General features: G+C 36.2%; 1 protein-coding gene across 1 annotated transcript in view; it reads right to left on the reverse strand.

The window, feature by feature from the left end:
- The window catches only part of csmd1a (CUB and Sushi multiple domains 1a), a 256,232-nt gene that overhangs the window by 86,582 nt on the left and 151,352 nt on the right, over positions 1-18,298 (reverse strand). The window contains exons 8-12 of the mRNA XM_030772244.1: positions 12,208-12,320; positions 10,215-10,292; positions 6,923-7,004; positions 6,288-6,412; positions 3,834-3,955 (exon numbers count right to left, since the gene is read on the reverse strand). Coding sequence (XP_030628104.1) covers positions 3,834-3,955; positions 6,288-6,412; positions 6,923-7,004; positions 10,215-10,292; positions 12,208-12,320 — 520 coding nt within the window. The remainder of the gene's footprint in view (positions 1-3,833; positions 3,956-6,287; positions 6,413-6,922; positions 7,005-10,214; positions 10,293-12,207; positions 12,321-18,298) is intronic.

An 18,298-nucleotide genomic window follows, 5' to 3' on the forward strand; every position in this document is an offset into this window, starting at 1 on the left:
AAGTGAGTTCTGTAGAGGACAATGATAAAGCGTAAAAGCTCTGAGGTTTTTGACACGCAATCAGTATAAAATGTCAGAGTTTGGTGTTAGTCATTTGGTGAAACCTTAAATAAGTAGCCTAAAATACAACCCTTTAAATTATCCTGTCAAAACTAGAAATGTTTTTTTTTTACAGAAGACTTAGCAAGAGGATAAAAACACCACTCATGCTCTATAAAAACGCAATCATAGCTTGACAGAATCTCTCCATGATTGTTCCTTCAACCAGCTTGACTGCAACATTTTAGGGTACTATTGATTTCTTTGTTTTATTCAAAACTGGAAAGCCTGACAACTGGTTCAATGGCCATATTTTGTTTTCCTTTGTGTTCAAAAGCTCTTAAAAGAAATATTTCTCAGATGTGCGATCATCTGTATGTTGCAATTCATCAGAAGTGATCTTTCAGTTACCTGTTTTGTTTTTTTTGTTTTGTTTTGTTTTGCTTTGTTTATGTTTTGTGTTACTTTGCGGCAGTTTATTTAGGGAATTAACGCTCACAATGAAATTATATCCTGTTTACTTTTCATAATAATTATCTCAAATATATTTTCAAATAAAGCAACCACACATGCCCCATATACTCTAAGTAACTCATCTAATTGTGCTGTATTGTACTCACCATGAACAATTTACTGACTCCCATATTGGAATTCCCATATGAGGTGGATACAGAAGCCAGAAGGACTCCTATGGCATATCCAGTAAAAGTAGGCTATGTGTCATGTTTAGTCCAAGCACATTACACACAGTACATCTTCTACTGATGTACTCAGAGAATGCCCATGGGGTTACCATTCCTCTCAGAAAATGGGACAGCTGCCTTGTGGAGACTCCTGATCTCCACCTTGTTTAAATCACACGCAGAATAATCCATATGTGAAGAGAAGAGATTACATAGAGAGGAAAATGCTTAAAAACCAATTCAGAGATGGTGTTGACAAAACCTTTGGTAAATACCCAACCCTCAGGCTTCTGTAAAATCATACTGCTTGGAGCCACTGTTGCGAATCTTCACGTCCACTCTCAATTTCCCCCAATCCTATACTACCATGTCTGTGTCTGTCTGGGGATGACTGGGGTCTGAAACTACAGATCTTCATATGACCAGCGCTGTTTTATGAGCCTTTGCTTGTATCAAGATTTGGTATGTGTGGTGCTTTTCTTTTGAAACCCCCCCTCCCCTCAGCCCCCCAGCCCCCCAACCTCCCTTCCAGTTGGAGCAGTGATTCGGGTTAGTGAATCAGGGGGCTGTAAGAAGAGGCGATGACATCTCATAACCATAAGAGATCCTCAGGCATTTGAGAACTTTAGCACTAAATGGTCCACATTAGAATGAGCACTGAGATAATGTCTACCAGGCTTCTTCAGGAAATGGAACAAGCACATTCATTAAGTTGCACCAGAGGGCTAATCAATTATCTTACAGTGTGATCAGTATCCAAGCCAACAAGCCAAACCAACATAAATGCAAGGCTCGGGTCTCATAAGTTTTTATGTAGGTATAGGTTCTTTATATGGCATCAACAGAATATCAGTCTTGATCAAGTCGTTTACTCTTGATATAGAAAAAAACAAAACATTTAAATATCAGAGACTATACCACCAGTCCCAAAGTCATGACATAGCATTTTACCTCTATTACCAAAAGAATCTCCTCAGAGTATCCTTCAAAAATGGTCACCAGACCCAGAATTTTCAGGGCATTGCATTTTACCAGGCATTTACTGAGATGGCTCTTATGATTATTTTGCAGGATGTTCTTTCCCAAAGCCAATCTAAAATGTAAACATGACTTTAATCTTAACATTTCTATTTATCTGTGAAAAATAACTGTCATGTAGTTTTGAGATTTAAAACATGCCAATCTTCAACACATATTTAAAGATTATTGTGGAAACGTTTGCAAACAAGTAGGTAGTACAGAGTAAGTAGTGAAGTAGCACTAAATATTTAATGAGCTGAGGAACAAAGACTTGTATGGGCTTTGATGTATTTATTCCATACATACTATGCTTTGAAGACAAACTCTTAAGTTAAGGCACAATAATGGAATCCCCACTTCCCTGGATAACTTGTATTAATTTTAACTTTAGGTAACAGTCTACAAGGGCAAAACCACGCAAGAATGTAAAAGCGAAAAAACACGATCGCATCACAGGTCTAATTTGTTGACAAAAATTATGACAGTGTTTTCATGTAGTCACACAGCATGAGGGCATTTTCACACAGGGTAAGGATTAACAAAGAGAGAGTATGTTTTATACATAATCTCCATATAATTAATTACAGGCATAATCAAATAATTGCATCATATACCACTGGACGCAGATACATGCAAGACAAACTATTCCTGACAAAATAATATTATTAATGCATAATTATCAATGATCATTTCTGGCATTTCAAAAACACAAGTAGCATTTGTTGTCCACTAAGGAACAACTGTCCCATTAAAATGTCCCATTAAAATAAAAGAAATATTCCTCTTTAAAACTATAAAACATAAACATGGGGAATGTAACCTGGATATTTACTGAACATTTGTCTGTCATTTAGCACATTTAAAGAATCTAGTCAGGTGGAAAAGCTCCTATTAAAGCTTAAACCTGCTACTGATTACACAGTTCAGTTGAAAATAAGGTGAAAATTTAGAACAACGCTCATCAGCTATAACATGCTGCATTGACATTGGAATAATTTACAATGAAGTGTGACTGATTGCTAATGTCAGCTCCTAATGGGAAAGAACATTCCCTCCAGATATTCTTGACTGAATACAACTTTAAGCAGGTTTAAGCAAAGACTGCTAGCTTAAGCATTGTTTCACTAACCTGTGAGTTAGAGCAGAAATAGACAAAAAAATGGATAAAGCATTGAGAGATGATTAACAGTTAATGCTTTGATCTAGTCTTTCTTATTCTGAGATAACTCATCCATAACAACCGCACAGATGCAATTTGTAGTTTGTTCGATGACTATGACGTAAGTTGTGACTACTTCCTGAGAGAGTGATGTTGTCTAATTAACTTGTGCATGTGCAGGAGAACACTGTAACCTTCAGCTTTGACCTTGGCTAGAGGTGCATATACACTTTACAGCCAGGGGCACATCGCATTTATACATGGTGCTATTGTGCTGTGAAGGAAATCCAAGTGATGCTATCATGGTATATTGTAATTACCACTTGAATACTCAAAAAAGCACTAAAAGAGATATATCACATGTGCATTACGTAAATTTCAGCAGCACACTCATATGAAGTTCTCTTCAAAATCATAAAAAAATGTGATCACATAACATGTTCGAAACTCGCCTAATGTGTAAGATATTTTCTGTAAATTGATTGTACGAACAACACACACAATGCTAATCTGCCTAAATGGTGGGTTGACTACTATGTATAACACTATGTATAAATCAGAAACCCTATAAAACTTCAGACTAGTCACAACTCATATATGTTCATGTCCAATGGAATGATCCTAAAATAATGTCCCTATTAATTTAAAAAAAATGTCAAAAAATAGTTTTAATCAAGATATGCAGGAAAATATCACTATGGCTGCTTTTGACTACTTATTCTAAGTCTAACAAACTAGAATATCACTACAAACCCCAGGAAATTAGGGCCAGATTTTCTCTGTCATGACTAATGTCTTTCTCTCAGTACAAAATAACAATAAAGAAAAGGGATAAATACAGAGTTTAACTAATTTCTTCCCCTCCATATAAGGGACGATTAATGAAGCCACAACGTTTCTTTAATATGCAATCTTGTAAATTATACACTCACCTTCCCAGGATCCACTGCAGTTATTACCCACACACAGTGGGCGTTGTTCTCATATTGGACAGGGTAATTTGGAGATGTTATCGCACCCTTAGGCCCTCTTAAATTAGAACCACAGGTTCTTGCTGTTGTTGGGAGAAAAAAAAGAACAAATATAAATGGAAATGTGAGTTGATGTTCTTTGTCGGGCTGTACTGGAAATGAATAGTTGGTCTTTTGGGTAAGTGTCATGTGATACCTGCTTCCCAAAAGGATCTTAGACAGACAGTCACCCAGGAAAGACAGCACAAATGCACACAGAAAATTCACGCCTCACTTGTGTCATGTTTCAGGATCATTTTGACACGTCTCCGACATGACGCTGTTTATCATTCTGTATGCAATACAGGAGTATTAACTGCCTTCTCTTTTGTGTTTAGTCAGGGATTTTCTTTGACATCTTAAAAGAGCAGACCAGCATTGTTACCACTGCCTCATGCGATTCTCTCTGGAGTGTACTGCACAACCTTTGTAAAGGCAGAGATGTGAAGAGATCACGTAGCAGATGTTCTCAAACAGGGAATTCTTCTACTTCTTTAAGGAAAGTATAAAACTTGTGGGATTAAGTCCCCATAAGGAGAGCAGGAAAAAAAATCTCTTGTTTCAAGAGAAAAAGTCTGTCAACCTTTCATAGTCAAAGACTTGACTGGTACAGGTTGCTCTGAAAGAGGGAATCTATCAGACTATGCATTGTATATAATGTTACAGAGAAACCAGGATGAGGACATCAAAACAAAAAAAAAAAAAGGAAGAAGAGAAAGAAAAAAGGCATCAAAAAAAGAAAGGAAAGAGAGAAGAGGAATTTATTAAAAGTAAGAGTTTTCACAGTTGAGTCTGACTTTTGGCATGACCTTTTGTTCCATCTAGATACATGAAAATTGACATAATAAAGTGAGACAACAAAAATCTATATGCTTGTTAATTGAGAAAGAGAGCTGTTGCACTGTCAAGGCATGGGAGTAGTAACTGAAAGGGCTCAACCCTCATTTCCAGGTCTGAAACATATTCTATAATTAACTCTAAATATTCTCCAGAGATCATCCTTTTTTCACTTCAAGAGGAGCGCTAAAATAACCGCAGGGAATTATTAAATCACAGGGCTAAAGAGTTTTTAACTTCCCATTTTATACCTTCAACCCCTTTACTTATCCCCTAGAAAGAGGGAAAAAGCCATTTAAGTGTTATCATTAAAGAGGATGCTTGGCGATGCTGAGACAAAATGTGTCTGGATCAATCAGCAATCCACAGGAATTGGGCAAAGAAACTGTCAAACATGGTTACCCGTTCTTCTGGAAGTCTGACACACTGCCTCATTTCATTTTGATTAATGTCATTAGGAAGCTTGTGTCCTCTATGCCTTTCAAGGCTACTAGACTCCAGGTCTCACACCATGAGCATCTCACTGATAATACATACTGCATATGTACAAAAATGACCAGAAATAAATAGATAAATAAATAAGTAAAAGTAAGATAAATATTGACCAATGCAAATGTAAATATGTATAATACATTTCTGTCTGGTCATACTCAGCATCGTGAACTATTTTAGAAGATAATTTTTAGACACTATATATTTTCACCAATGCCCCTGCCATCTTTAATTAAAAATTAATGATAAATTCTTATTATTAGTTCTTCTTATTATTGAGTGATTAAATTCATCAAAAAAATTTTTTTCTTAATTTTGTATGAAACTTATTTGGAGTGAAAAACAACAATGCTGTGTTTACTTAATTTTCCAAAGGAAATGCATGACAAAAGGGAGAATTAAAGCCAAATCAAAACAGGAAAATACGGATGTTTAATCTGCACAGCCATCATGGGCTACATCGGCTGAGGGAATGCCCCAGCTACACTCAAGTTTCCCATACAGGCCCTTTTATGTACTGTCAATTGAAATGTCAAATTGAAAGCGGCTGGTGTGAATACTGGGGCACAGAGGAAATTGAAAGGAGATTGATGGCTCATGCGCTCTTAAACTGCACATCTGAAAAAAAAAATGTTCCTGACAAGACATAATTTCATTTTCAAAAGAGTCGTCACACAACCTCTTTTACAAAGAGTTGGACACAATGATCATCCTCATCATGTGCACACTCCTGAATACATACATGAAGAAAAACGTAAAGATCACACAAAGTTATCTCTGCAAAGTTACATTAAAATTAAGATAGAAATGATTAACCGAAGGATTCAAGCTTGAATATCTTTAAATTAGGCGGTTCAGACCCTTGTTAAATGCTAGAGATTGTTTGGATTATATCAAGACCTCACTGTTTTTTTTTTTTTTTCTTCTTTCAGTCTCTGAAGCTTGTGCTCCTACTGGCGAGCAGCACACATCTTCCTTAATGAGATTTGACAATGTCCTTACAGAGAGTGTCTGGGTAGGAAACAGGCAAGCCACATTCACACTTACTACGACAGATAGGTCTGTGGTCACTCCAAGCAGCCAAGGTTTCAGTCACTCTCTGGCAAGTGATGCTCTTTGATCCCTGAAGCACATAGCTGTCATCGCAGGAGAACTGGATGCTGGCTCCCACCCTATGGGAAACGGCAGAATAAATTACCGTAGGCGACCAACCTGCTTCACAAAGTACAATGTAAACTGCTGACCCAGCATGCCATTGACAGCTTTCTTTAGCTTTATTGAAACCACAAGAAGAAGAACTGAAAGATATTCACTGAACATCAGTTTTCTTTAAATCTTTTTTTTTTGTTTTGTTTTAGTCATTTTCATTTTCTTAGCAGTCCAGAACCACAGAATGTGTGTCTTTATTGATTTATTGTGTATGTTTTGTCTGACTTTGGTCTTCTCATTCACTGAAATGTCATTTAGTCAAATGCAGAGCAACTGGGGAACCCTTGCCCTGCTGAAGCATCCTTCTTAAGATAGGCAACAGAGCAGGTGTAGTTAAGGTCAGTAAAAGTAATGTCAGAGCAAGGAAAGTTTAAACAGACCACCTTTAACACTACATCTTTGCTCTAAAATAGTGACAAGTTACCATTACACAGACATGCAGCCAGATAAAACTGCAGGAAAAAAGTACCCACTGGAAGCTGGAGCCAATTCGTTTCCCGTTTTCTGGAATGCCTGGATCTGGACAAACGTCTGCTGCCATTCCCCCTTGGCTCACTGTTATAAAAAAAGACAGCAGAGAGGAGAAAAAAAGATGGATAAAAACAAAAAAAAAAAACGAGGCATGCCACATTTGGCTGTCAACATCTATTATGTGAAATTTGAAGAGTTGCTCACAGGTTAAAATTTGGTCATAGGACAGATCATTCAATACACAACAAACGTGTACATTAACTTAACTAACATTATAATTTATTTACCATTATTATCGATCTGTACTGATTATTGATAGCTTGCTTACTGTCATGATGTGGCTGTTTGCAGAGAGAGGGCTAACTGACAGCCAGCCAAAGAGATTAGCATGTGCTTAAAAAGGACAGCATACTTTTAACAAAAGACTGGATCATAGTGAAGCTACAGGGGAATTGCTGAAAAGAAAAGGCATTATGTTGAAAGCACAGAGCCAGGGAAAAAAAAGAGAAAGGACAATAGCGACAAACACCACACTCACAATTAGAAGATTAGGCCAATAAATCCCCATTTCATGTTCTAACACGATCAAGGCCATTAGCTCCAATGAAGGAAAAAATGTTCTGCTAGACTGATATTAATTCAATATCTATAAAAGATGGATCTACTGCTATATGCACCACCTTACTGCAGATGTCCATGTTTCCGCATTTCAACGCACATTTCATTGGGAAACTAACTGAAGAAGAAAAGGCAACTCCTTGACAAGTGGTATCTTCATAGCCTTGTAGAGGTGCCATTTTATTTTATTTTATTTTATTTTATTTTATTTTATTTTATTTTATTTTATTTTATTTTTATATGTACTACACATTAAAATTCTATATGTACTACACATTGAATATTTGTTTAATATGTCATAAAACTTGAATGTCATGAATATGTGTAGCCTATGTTTTTTAACATTTTACTCTATTAAAATATCTGATGTTTTGACAGCATCCATGTCAGGATTATGAAAGAAAACGGTTACTGTTTCATGTCTTATTTGACTGAATGGTAAAACCACATAGCTTTTAGTGTATAAAACATCTTTAGCCCCAGCGGGGAAGAGCAAAGGAAAAATAACCAAACAAGAACCCTGGATGGTCAGCAGTGCTGAGAGGACACTCGACATTCGAAGTATACAATATTCATCATAGTGCTTGAGAGGATAGTATTCACAGATGAATTATATATTCCCGTAGTGTTGACAGGGGGTTTAGTGATTCAGGGCTCAAGGCTATTTCACATAAAAATCTAGGGAAAGGTCATTGTGTGTCCCTCACTTTTCTGTCCTGTTGTCCATACTCCTTTGCCACAGTACATTTGTGTTCTCACACACTGCATCATTCGCTGACACAAGCCAAGTTCATTTGTGGGCCAAAATCACATTAGGTTAGCTTACACGTGCTGGTATTCTGGCCCTGTGTGTGAGCAGAACCCAGGAGATGCAGGTGTACTAAGAATCTCTCCCTTATTTTTCCCTGCTTCTGAGGAATTTCCAAATAATTAATTGTGGATGGATCTTTTTATGAAGGAATTTTAATGTGAGATGTGCCAATGCAATTACATTCGAAACAATTTATGTGCGGTTTCAAAATGGTTTTCATTAAATTGCATTTCATGCTAGAGCAAGCATTTTTATTTTTAACTTTTTTTTCAGAGTACTTTAAATAGCATAAATTCAGTGAATATTTCTTAGGTCATAATGAAGAAGGCTTCCTCCAACAATTAATGGCAAATATGTCTTGGAAATTTCCACTTTCTAAGTGGAAAATAGTCATGCATGAAAACTATGCCCTGTGCATATGGTATATAGCAGATTACCATATTATGGTTCTACCGTTACCTCTAATGTTGACTTGTCTGTTAACGACCACCACTGTGAGAGGTTCCACTTAAGAGCAAGGTCAGAGGATTCTGTGAACTGTGTGAGAGCTGCCTGAGCTTTTCACTTGTAGAGATGGCCCTTTTGATCAACTGTCATGTCCTTCCGTTTGATGTAGTCTTCACATGTCGTCACCTTTGATTGTTGATATCAGTTTCAAATGTTATTTCTTGTGATCAAAGCTTGTGACCATCTTTCAGATGTACGGTTTTTTTTTGGGTGCATTTATTTTCCTTCCTTATTTGACCCCTGTGATCAGCTCAACAGGAAGTATTTCTTGTTTTGAATGTTTGAAGATTAAATACATGACTGATGTACATATTACTTTTCTGATGAAATGTTAACAACATGATTTTTTTTTTACCATGTTTCTACATTTGTTGACCATTCCTGTACTACTAAACATGAACAGTGCTCTTTGAACTGAGACATTAATTCTTCTTGTGAAGTACATGAATTTATCAATAAAGGTTGTAATGTGGCAATTAAATATCATTAAATACCATTATAATAATTTTACTTATGAAAGTGAAGATGTTTTGAATTAGATGTGCTTAGGAAAAATATCCAAAAGAAATTAATGTAGTTTTACAATTTCAAAAAGAAGAAGAAGAAGAAGGAAAAAAATAGTCTTCATCTCCCTGTGTTCACATGATGCGACACAATTCTCATCATTTGTCATGAGAATCTCAAGAGGCCTTTCACATGTTTGCATTTAATTGCTGGTTGTGTATCTACGCAGTCCAACACGACCATAAATCTCGGCTGTAAATCACACAGATTAAGCATGGTTGAAGTGTTTCACATTTGCAGAGTCAGGCACTTTTGTGATGCTAATTGCCACAGAACATGCTTGATGAAGCACAGAATGGCACAAATTATTGATATAGTATAATGTGGTGTTAAACAGAAGATTGTTTCCCGGACACCCCAGCCCCACCCCCACCCCCACCCCCGTCCTATTAGGGGGTATCATCAAGGGCATCTTTCACACAACATATTATGTGGCATTTTGCTGAACACATTATGAAAACAAGCAAAGCTGTGAAGAGCTGCAAACAGTGCAAGCAGAAGATGACTCGCTGCAGTATCAGATACACAAGACAGGGTGTCCTGAAAAATGTATGTGTAATTTACAGGGTCATAACAGTATTACAATGTATAAATGTAGCTTAATGGTGAGTATATCTATATAGCCATATACATTACATGAGCCTGTTAAGTTCAAAGACTCTGAGAAGTATTGTTTTGCTTTGGAAATCTTAGTATACACACTGCACTTTAACTACAGACAATACAGACGGTTAGTTACTAGATATTTCAGTGACCAGAAACAAAATATAGTGACAAAGGGGTAGTGTACTTACAGACTGCATTTTTAGGATTAGTATCTTTGCTTGGAAGCATTTTCACTCCTCTGGATTTGAGCTCGATAGCTTTTTTCACTGTTAAGAGAGAAGAGAAAGTAGCTTTGAGTGCCAGAATATGGGACATTTCAAATTAATTTACACAATTAGGAGAACATCCCAAGTATCAAAGCTAAAATTACACCTGTCTTATAACGAGTCCCTGGGCTTTAACCTGCACTTGTGGATAGCTCTTGTTGTGTTGGTCTGATGGGATGCTTGAAAAGCAGCTTCAGGTATTGCATCCTTATCATTACAGTGGAAAGCGATTTCCTCTTAATTAAAGGAGTGCATCTGGAGGCGTATGGAGTATTATGGCCATGAGACATGGCGTGACACGCTGAGCTCTCACTTTGCCTGATGGTAGACTTTCTTTGAGGTAAGCGGTTTTACTGAACCTGTTGTAAACATATGGATTGGTGCAGGCCAATTAGGGTTTATTGTAAGTCTAAATTCAATGCTGTAATTATGCTATGCAGGAGGCCAATTATAGTACAAGGATCCTGAAATAAATTCACTTTGCATAACGCCTCTCTCCATGTTACATCATCTCATCTGTGGGTTTTAATGAAATTGCTGGGAAAATTATTTTACCATAAATATGATATGTGGTTTTCCAAAAAAAAAAAATGCAAAAGCAGTGGGAGTAGGGACAATGAGTGCCCTGCTCCGCATTTTCAGCATTTTTTCTGTAGATACATTCTCACAAAGAAAGGATATTTAAATTAGTATAACATATCCCTTACTTATACCCTACTAAGCCATTTAAGTCTCTTAAAAGTTTTAACATCAGGTGCAGTGTTGTTTATATTCAAAACACAGGGCCCAGCTATGGCAAACAGTCATCAAACTCATCAAAGAACAAATATCCCAATTATGCCAAACATGGTTTGGTGGACTTGGTTTTAAATTTGCAGACACTAAAAGTTCATCATGAAAAGACTGGAAAGGATCAAAGTGTTGTGTTTTTTTCCCTTCTTTATCCAAAATATCAGTCTAGTCTAAATATTTGCCTGAACTTTGTCTCAAATGCCAAAGTTACAGCATTTAGGCTTCTCACAGTTCTTTTAAGTACCGTTCTTTAACATTAGCCCCTTATCAAAAGATTTCAGAAATGGGACAAGTATCAACTAACGGTCCAAATTTCTCTTGTACTAACTAGTAAATCTAACAATGTTATAAGAAAATACACAAGCAGCCTGTGGGCAAATGGAGAATGATGCAAAAGCTGCAGACATAAAAGGAAAAACTCAAAGCTTAAGGCCAAGAAAGAAAAAAAATGCCTTTGATATAGTCTTCCTGTCTTTTCAGTCTTGTGCAATAAGAGGGAAAATACAACATTATCTGATAAGTGGATCTATGATAACAGAAGGATGTAAACTAATTGAAACTACTCAGTAATGTTCTTGTTCTAGGCATACAGACTTACTCAAATGATTAATCTTAGTCACATGGCTTACTGCCAGTTACTCTGAGAAGGTGACCTCAGAGAGAATTTTAAGAGCAATTCTAATTTGGTTTGACATGCAGTTTACTTTGAATCAAATGGCAAGAATATCATGACTAAAAATGCCAAAACTGCACACCATGTTGATTTACAGAACATTGATTTCTCACCAATCACCCACCTCTACAACTTACAGTATAATGTATTTTTCATGCAAATTGCAAACCAAATCATAAATATATTACATAAAAATTATGTCATAATATCTTAGGTTTTTCCTGTAGAGGAAATGTGACTTCTAAATCCTTTTCTAATCTATTTTACATTTAAAAGGCAATTCAGTAACTCAGTAATTTCTGTGTGCACAGCTATGGTATTGGAAAACTCATGCCAAGATGTCATATTTAGCCCTATTATTACAGAGCTTGCCAAGCAGAAAGTGCCCCCACAAACATTCCATGACTGAACGCGGGTGTTCATTTTAGCCTCCACCATCTGACCCCATACCTTGGTACTGGGCACTAAACCCTTTCCGCCGATGGTTGCTGTCAGATGTGAAATGTAGTCGTAGCCAGTTCTTGCTGCTGATGACAGGAGAAGGCAGACTCATGCCTGTAAGCCTGCAGGAAAACAAGATTCTCATTTCAGTTTGAGCAGTCTAACAATTGCATTTTCAAAGGCCAATCAAATATACAGTCAGCAATGAAAAACAAATCGTATGGGAAGAATTTGCTCACCGTTGCATTTTAATCGTTTCCACAGATGTGATTAATTGAGCATTATATTTGGCTAAGATCAAATTCAAAAGGTTGAACAAGCAATTTGTATATTAAAATTACATTTGTCAAGCACAAATCAGATCAGTAAATGACCAGCAGATAGGTTAAGTCATTTTTCTGTAACAATGGTGTAAGTCTCTATCACAATATTAACTGTCCACTTTTTTGGCTCATCCACTCTGTTTTGAGGAGACTGTTTGAGTGACAAAAACCATTCCAGAACTAATTACAATAATTCTGAAACTCAAACTGTGTCATAACTTTTATAACAGTTATGGAATAAAACTGGCACTTCAGGTTTATGAAGAAAAGTAATAGGAATCAAATGCCTCCCTGGTAAAAATTTCCTCTTTAAGAATCTAAGAATTACCATTCATATTCATGGTCTCTGAGAGAATAAATTTGACTGATACTCTCTAATATTGCAGACCAGGAGAGTATTTAAGGCCATGTCTCTGCTTGGATTCTGGTATGATAAATAGTCAATTGAAATCAAGGAATTAAGCTTGAACAGATAAGTCTTGCTTTAAAGAAAAGACAACATTTTGACAAATGTTTGAATTCCTATGTGCATGTTGCCATTTGGCAGAAATATTATATACTCTAAGGTGTTTTGAATGGTTTCTCATTTAGAATCTTTGTTTGAATACATCTGAGAGAAATGGCTCTCGGAAAGTATGCAAATAAACATCTTTGGGACTCAAATATTTGCTGTTTTTTAATACTATATGGAGTGAATGAAGCTCTTCAGTTTGAATGCATCATTACAAATTATGTCAGGAAATAACAGTTTTAAAGAGAATAATATCAGGAATGAGTTTGAATGTTGAATTGGTGAAATATGTTTGGTTTGCTTTGAAATAAACATTTCTTATCCCTTGTCTTATAATTATGAGACTTGTCAACAGCTGTGTGTTTCAGTTAAGGATTCCAATTCACAGCAGGGTGCTGCTAATCTGCTCTGTGAAATATGGTGACCCTGAGATCTGTTTCCTGTTCTTTCTTTTCTTTTTTTTCATTTGTCTTTGAAGGTACATCTCCACATGTGTGCATGTTTTGCTTCACAGCAGTCACTATTAATCAAGTGTTCATAACAGGTCACTCTTTATATAGATTTTATACTAAAAGAAAATCAGTGTTGCTTGATTTTTAACAGGGGGATGTATGACCACAACAGTGTGCTTTGATCTCCTGAGGGTTCACTAAATTACTCTTTACCTGTTTACAATTTACAATTTAAATCTATGTAAATATTACTACTTATCTTCCTTTACTTTCTAACTTGCACTGCTCACTTTTAGACAGCCAAGTGGTACAGGTTTTGTAAAACAGAGTATCCTGGGAAATGAGAGTTGTTTCAGTCCATGAAAAATTTAAGGAGAGAACCTCTTTTGAACCAAAAATACAAAAGTGGTGATTTAGAACTAGAGTGAATAAAAATAGAAATAATGATAATAAATAGATAAATAAACAAATAAACATATGAAAAGAATTGTAAGCTTACATTAAATCTGCCTGTCTGATTTGTAGCAGAGCTCATATTGTGTAAAGGTTGGGAAGGGTTTGAGGTGCATGAAGGGACAGCGAATGGTAAAAGATGTAGAAAGCTTTTTGAAGCTCCCTGTTTCTCTTCAGGAAAGTGAAGTTCACTGAAGCATGAAAATCAGGTTGTGATGGAGGGCCAAAAAGAAGTGCAGCATACAAGAGGCTGAGTACAATGAGAATGAAACTGGCGACAACAACCAGCCTCACTTTAAAAAGTCCACTGCACTACAGGTAACAACAGAAAATTGGACAGAGGCAGCAGGAGAAATTACATTATTGTAATTTGGCCCCTAAAATGGCTTGTACTTTTCAAATGAGGTCACAAAACTACCGGAAAAAAAAAAAAAAAGCAAATCACTTTTTCACTCCCCAAAGTTATCCCCTATCCTAAAATTGTTCAAAAAAAGGAAAAATCTTATCCCAATTAAGTTTAAGTTCACAATTAACAGTTAAATTTAGAGTCATTATAATATTATATTATCACTAATTGGATGCTACACCACAAACATAAAATACAAACAACAGACTTGGAAAAAAGGGAGAATTTGAATCTGAAAACACTTATCCATGCTCAGCCCCACACCTCTTACTGCCACTTTACAAGGTTTTAAAAACAGAGTTGAAACAGTGGAACATTTGAAAGTGAATTTTAATCTCCTCGATTCATTTTATATAACTGGACTTAAACAGCTGTTCTGAAATTTTCATTTTTAGTTTGCACTCTGACTCAAACAGTGCCAACTGGATCTACTTCTACTGAATCTCAGAAAGCAAATGTCAAGCATCACCTCAACTATGAAATGATACTATCTGAAACACATAATAAAGGAAGTCATAAATGCAGATTCTAATGAATAATTAAAGAGTTGTAAAGCCTTCAAAGAGAGAGGGCTTTATTTTATTCAGAGGTTACTGTAAAATTCATTCAAACAGGGAGTCAAAGAGGTCATGAGAACAGACACATCTGTTCTTTGATAACTGTTGAAAATTAGAGTTAAAAAGGTGTCCATATACAAGACCAAAAAATGTCCTTTTTTAACAAATCCTTTGGAAATCCTTTTACTGTCACTGATCACTCTATAAAAAATGTCATACTTTGAACAATATCATTTAAATCAAGGTTATTCTCACTAAATTGACTGGGGATAATTGCATATTAAAAAAAGTTTGCAGAACAGCTAAAAATGGTCATAGAAATTAAAAATAAAAGAATGTTAATGCATGAAACTTGATTGAAACCTTGTCAGTTAACAGCAGGCTTGAAAAAGGTACAAAAATTCATGCAATCTATAACATGTCCCATCAAAATCACACTGACTAAACCAGAGGCAAGTGTGCACCGAAACAGACACACACACACACACACACACATCCACACGGACACACACACGCATGCACGCACACAAACACAATTCCTCTCAGAGTTTTACACAAGCTGTTGAAAGAGTACAATATATCCTTCGATTTCTCATCTATCACATCTCACACATTTCTTATGGGGGGCAGGGGAGGGGGGGCATCCTGACATTGACTCAAAAGTTCAATGATGAAATGAACATATTTATCACGGTATGCAATGTGACACTGATAAAAGTGAAGCCCTATTTTTCAGCAAACTGACAAAACCTGACATGACAGTTCAGCAGGCATCTATCTGCGAGATTCATGCACTGGAAATTGCTTCACGAAAGTCAATCAGTAGGTTGCCTTGGAAGAGCATGTACACTTGACACTGGCTTGGATTTAGCCCACCTGTCAGCTGTCAGTCTTTCAACCTAGTTCCATTCATTCATGTCTGTTTGAATATCAATCAAAGTCCCAAAATTCTAATACTAAACAACATACAGGATTCTGTAGCAGAGAACATATTAGTAGGTGAAAAAGAAATAAAAATTTTTGTTCTGAACATGTTAGCAATTTCTTTTTGACATTAAAATGAAACGACACTATACGTTGAAAAGCCATGCATTTTTACTAGGTTTTTGTGTTGAATGTATACTGTGAGGAGTTGAAGGTTGAGAGGAAACTGGATTTTAAAGCTGAGAAGAAAAAGTAAAATTAAATTCAAACTAAGTGCTACTGTATTGGTGGTGCAGTATAAATCTATGGAGGTCTTTAACTGCAAGTGTTAATGAACTTTGTAATAGCACATCTCTGTTTACTCTTGCCTGGCCTCAGTTTCTAAATTCTTCAATTTTCTCTCTCAGTATTTTTTTTTTGGATGGTTTTCATCTTACACATCACCAGTGGAACAGCAGCTAAGTGCTCTGCAATTATAATTTTTAGTAACAAATTAATACTCTCTGTATAAGAGATCACATACCTCTCAAACAGCCACAGGGTTAAATGCTAGGCTCAGGGAACAGTCATGTTTGGGATTTGAACTCACAAACCCTTGGTTACTTGGCCAGTTCTCTTACCATTGCACTTATTATGGTGTGTGTGTCTGAAAAAATACCAAATTTAATGAATGGGAAAAGATAGGACACAAGATGACATTGTGTCTCTAGAAACAAGGAAAACCAAGGCCACAAGGCCACTGAGAAATAGAGGGGACAATGAACATTTTGCTCTCCATTGCTATCCAAACAGTATGGTTTGGTGTTTCAGGCTGCCCATACCATTGAGCTATTGATTTTTCTAGTTTTATTTTATAACACTTCTGATGGTATATTTCTTGTCAAAAAAGGGAACCGATGAATGTCTGAATTGAGCAAACATGCATGAACAGTGGCTGAATTTGAATTTTGAGTATTGAATAAATAAATTCGGATTGTACAAGTTAGACTAGACTAGAAATTAAATTGTCAGACTAATTGTAAAAGTCTATCATATTCTTCAGAGGACCAACTGATATACAGAATCTGTTAAATATGCTTCATTAGTATGAGTGTTGGTCGGCTAGTTGATATAAAATGGACAATGGACTATAATATCTGTTCCCACTATTGTAAATGTTAAGTCAGAAACTGTGGACAGTCCGACACCATTACCTACAAATACCATATAAAGAATGAATTCCAAGTGGATTTATGAGACTTTATATACGTTCATAACAGTTTATGATGAACCTGCATTGTGCACTGTATATGTTTAGAATGCCTTAGTCTATCTATCTATCGATCTATCTATCTATCTATCTACCTATCTATCTATCTATCTATCTATCTATCTATCTATCTATCTATCTATCTATCTATCTATCTATCTATCTGTCTATCTGTCTATCTATCTATCTATCTATCTATCTATCTATCACACACACACACACACACACACACACACACATATATATAGGGCTGGCAAAGTTAATGTGTTAATAATGCATTAACGTGATTTTTCTTTAACACCACTAATTTTTTAAAGACCGTTAACACAAATACTAATTTGACCCTTTGAATCACCCCTAGTTCAAGGAAAGCTAGGATAGCTCGTTAGCCGACTAAGTCACCCGTCACATCAGCACCTTGTAAGAGGTTGTGTACAGTAAACGAGCTGCCTTAATATCTGAAAATGTAACCAGATTGTGTGTCTAAGCGACTGACTTGGTGCAAAGGAATAGGAAAAGTATATCTGCAATATCTAAGAGCAGTATTTAGAATTTTGGAATCAGTCAAAATGCACAAAATCCAAAATGGCCAACCAGTGTGATTGGGAAAACTGTTCTTATTGAATAGACTAACAATGCTGGCAGCTTGATTTTCAGTTGTGTTATGTTGAGCTGCTGTTGTAGACTCCTGTTGGTGGGGTAGGTTTTCTGTAAATTGCTGGAAAACAATAAATACATCTGTACACACACACACATACACACACACACACACACACACACACTGAATGCTGAGTCTGACTGGGGAAACACTTTACTGTGAGTGGAGAGAGAGCAGAATGATAGAGGGTTGGTATCTACTTTTTCTCTAATGCCTGTGGGAACTCTTGACTTCAATGCTTTCTGGTTATGTCTGCTTTTGGTTCTACCCTGTCCTAGACAGTGCCATAGGCAGATGAAACTTCCACCATATCAGAATCATAAGAAAGTTGGCTTTCCACCTCTCTCCCCTCACTCCAACTATACTGTAGAGAGGGGGACAAGCAATGCAACCTGCATTCTGAAGATCAACATTTTTTTTTCTTTTTCTTTTTTTTTTCCAATCCTGTAGCCTTCACCTGCCATTTTCCTTCAGATCAATGAAATAAACATGGACAGACAAGAGGATGTTGTTTCCGAACACTCTGATGTGATGTTAAACTTCTATTCTGGGCTTTATCAACTCTGA

The sequence above is a fragment of the Chanos chanos genome, chromosome 4 (genome assembly GCF_902362185.1).
Source record: "Chanos chanos chromosome 4, fChaCha1.1, whole genome shotgun sequence".
Lineage (NCBI taxonomy): Eukaryota > Metazoa > Chordata > Actinopteri > Gonorynchiformes > Chanidae > Chanos > Chanos chanos.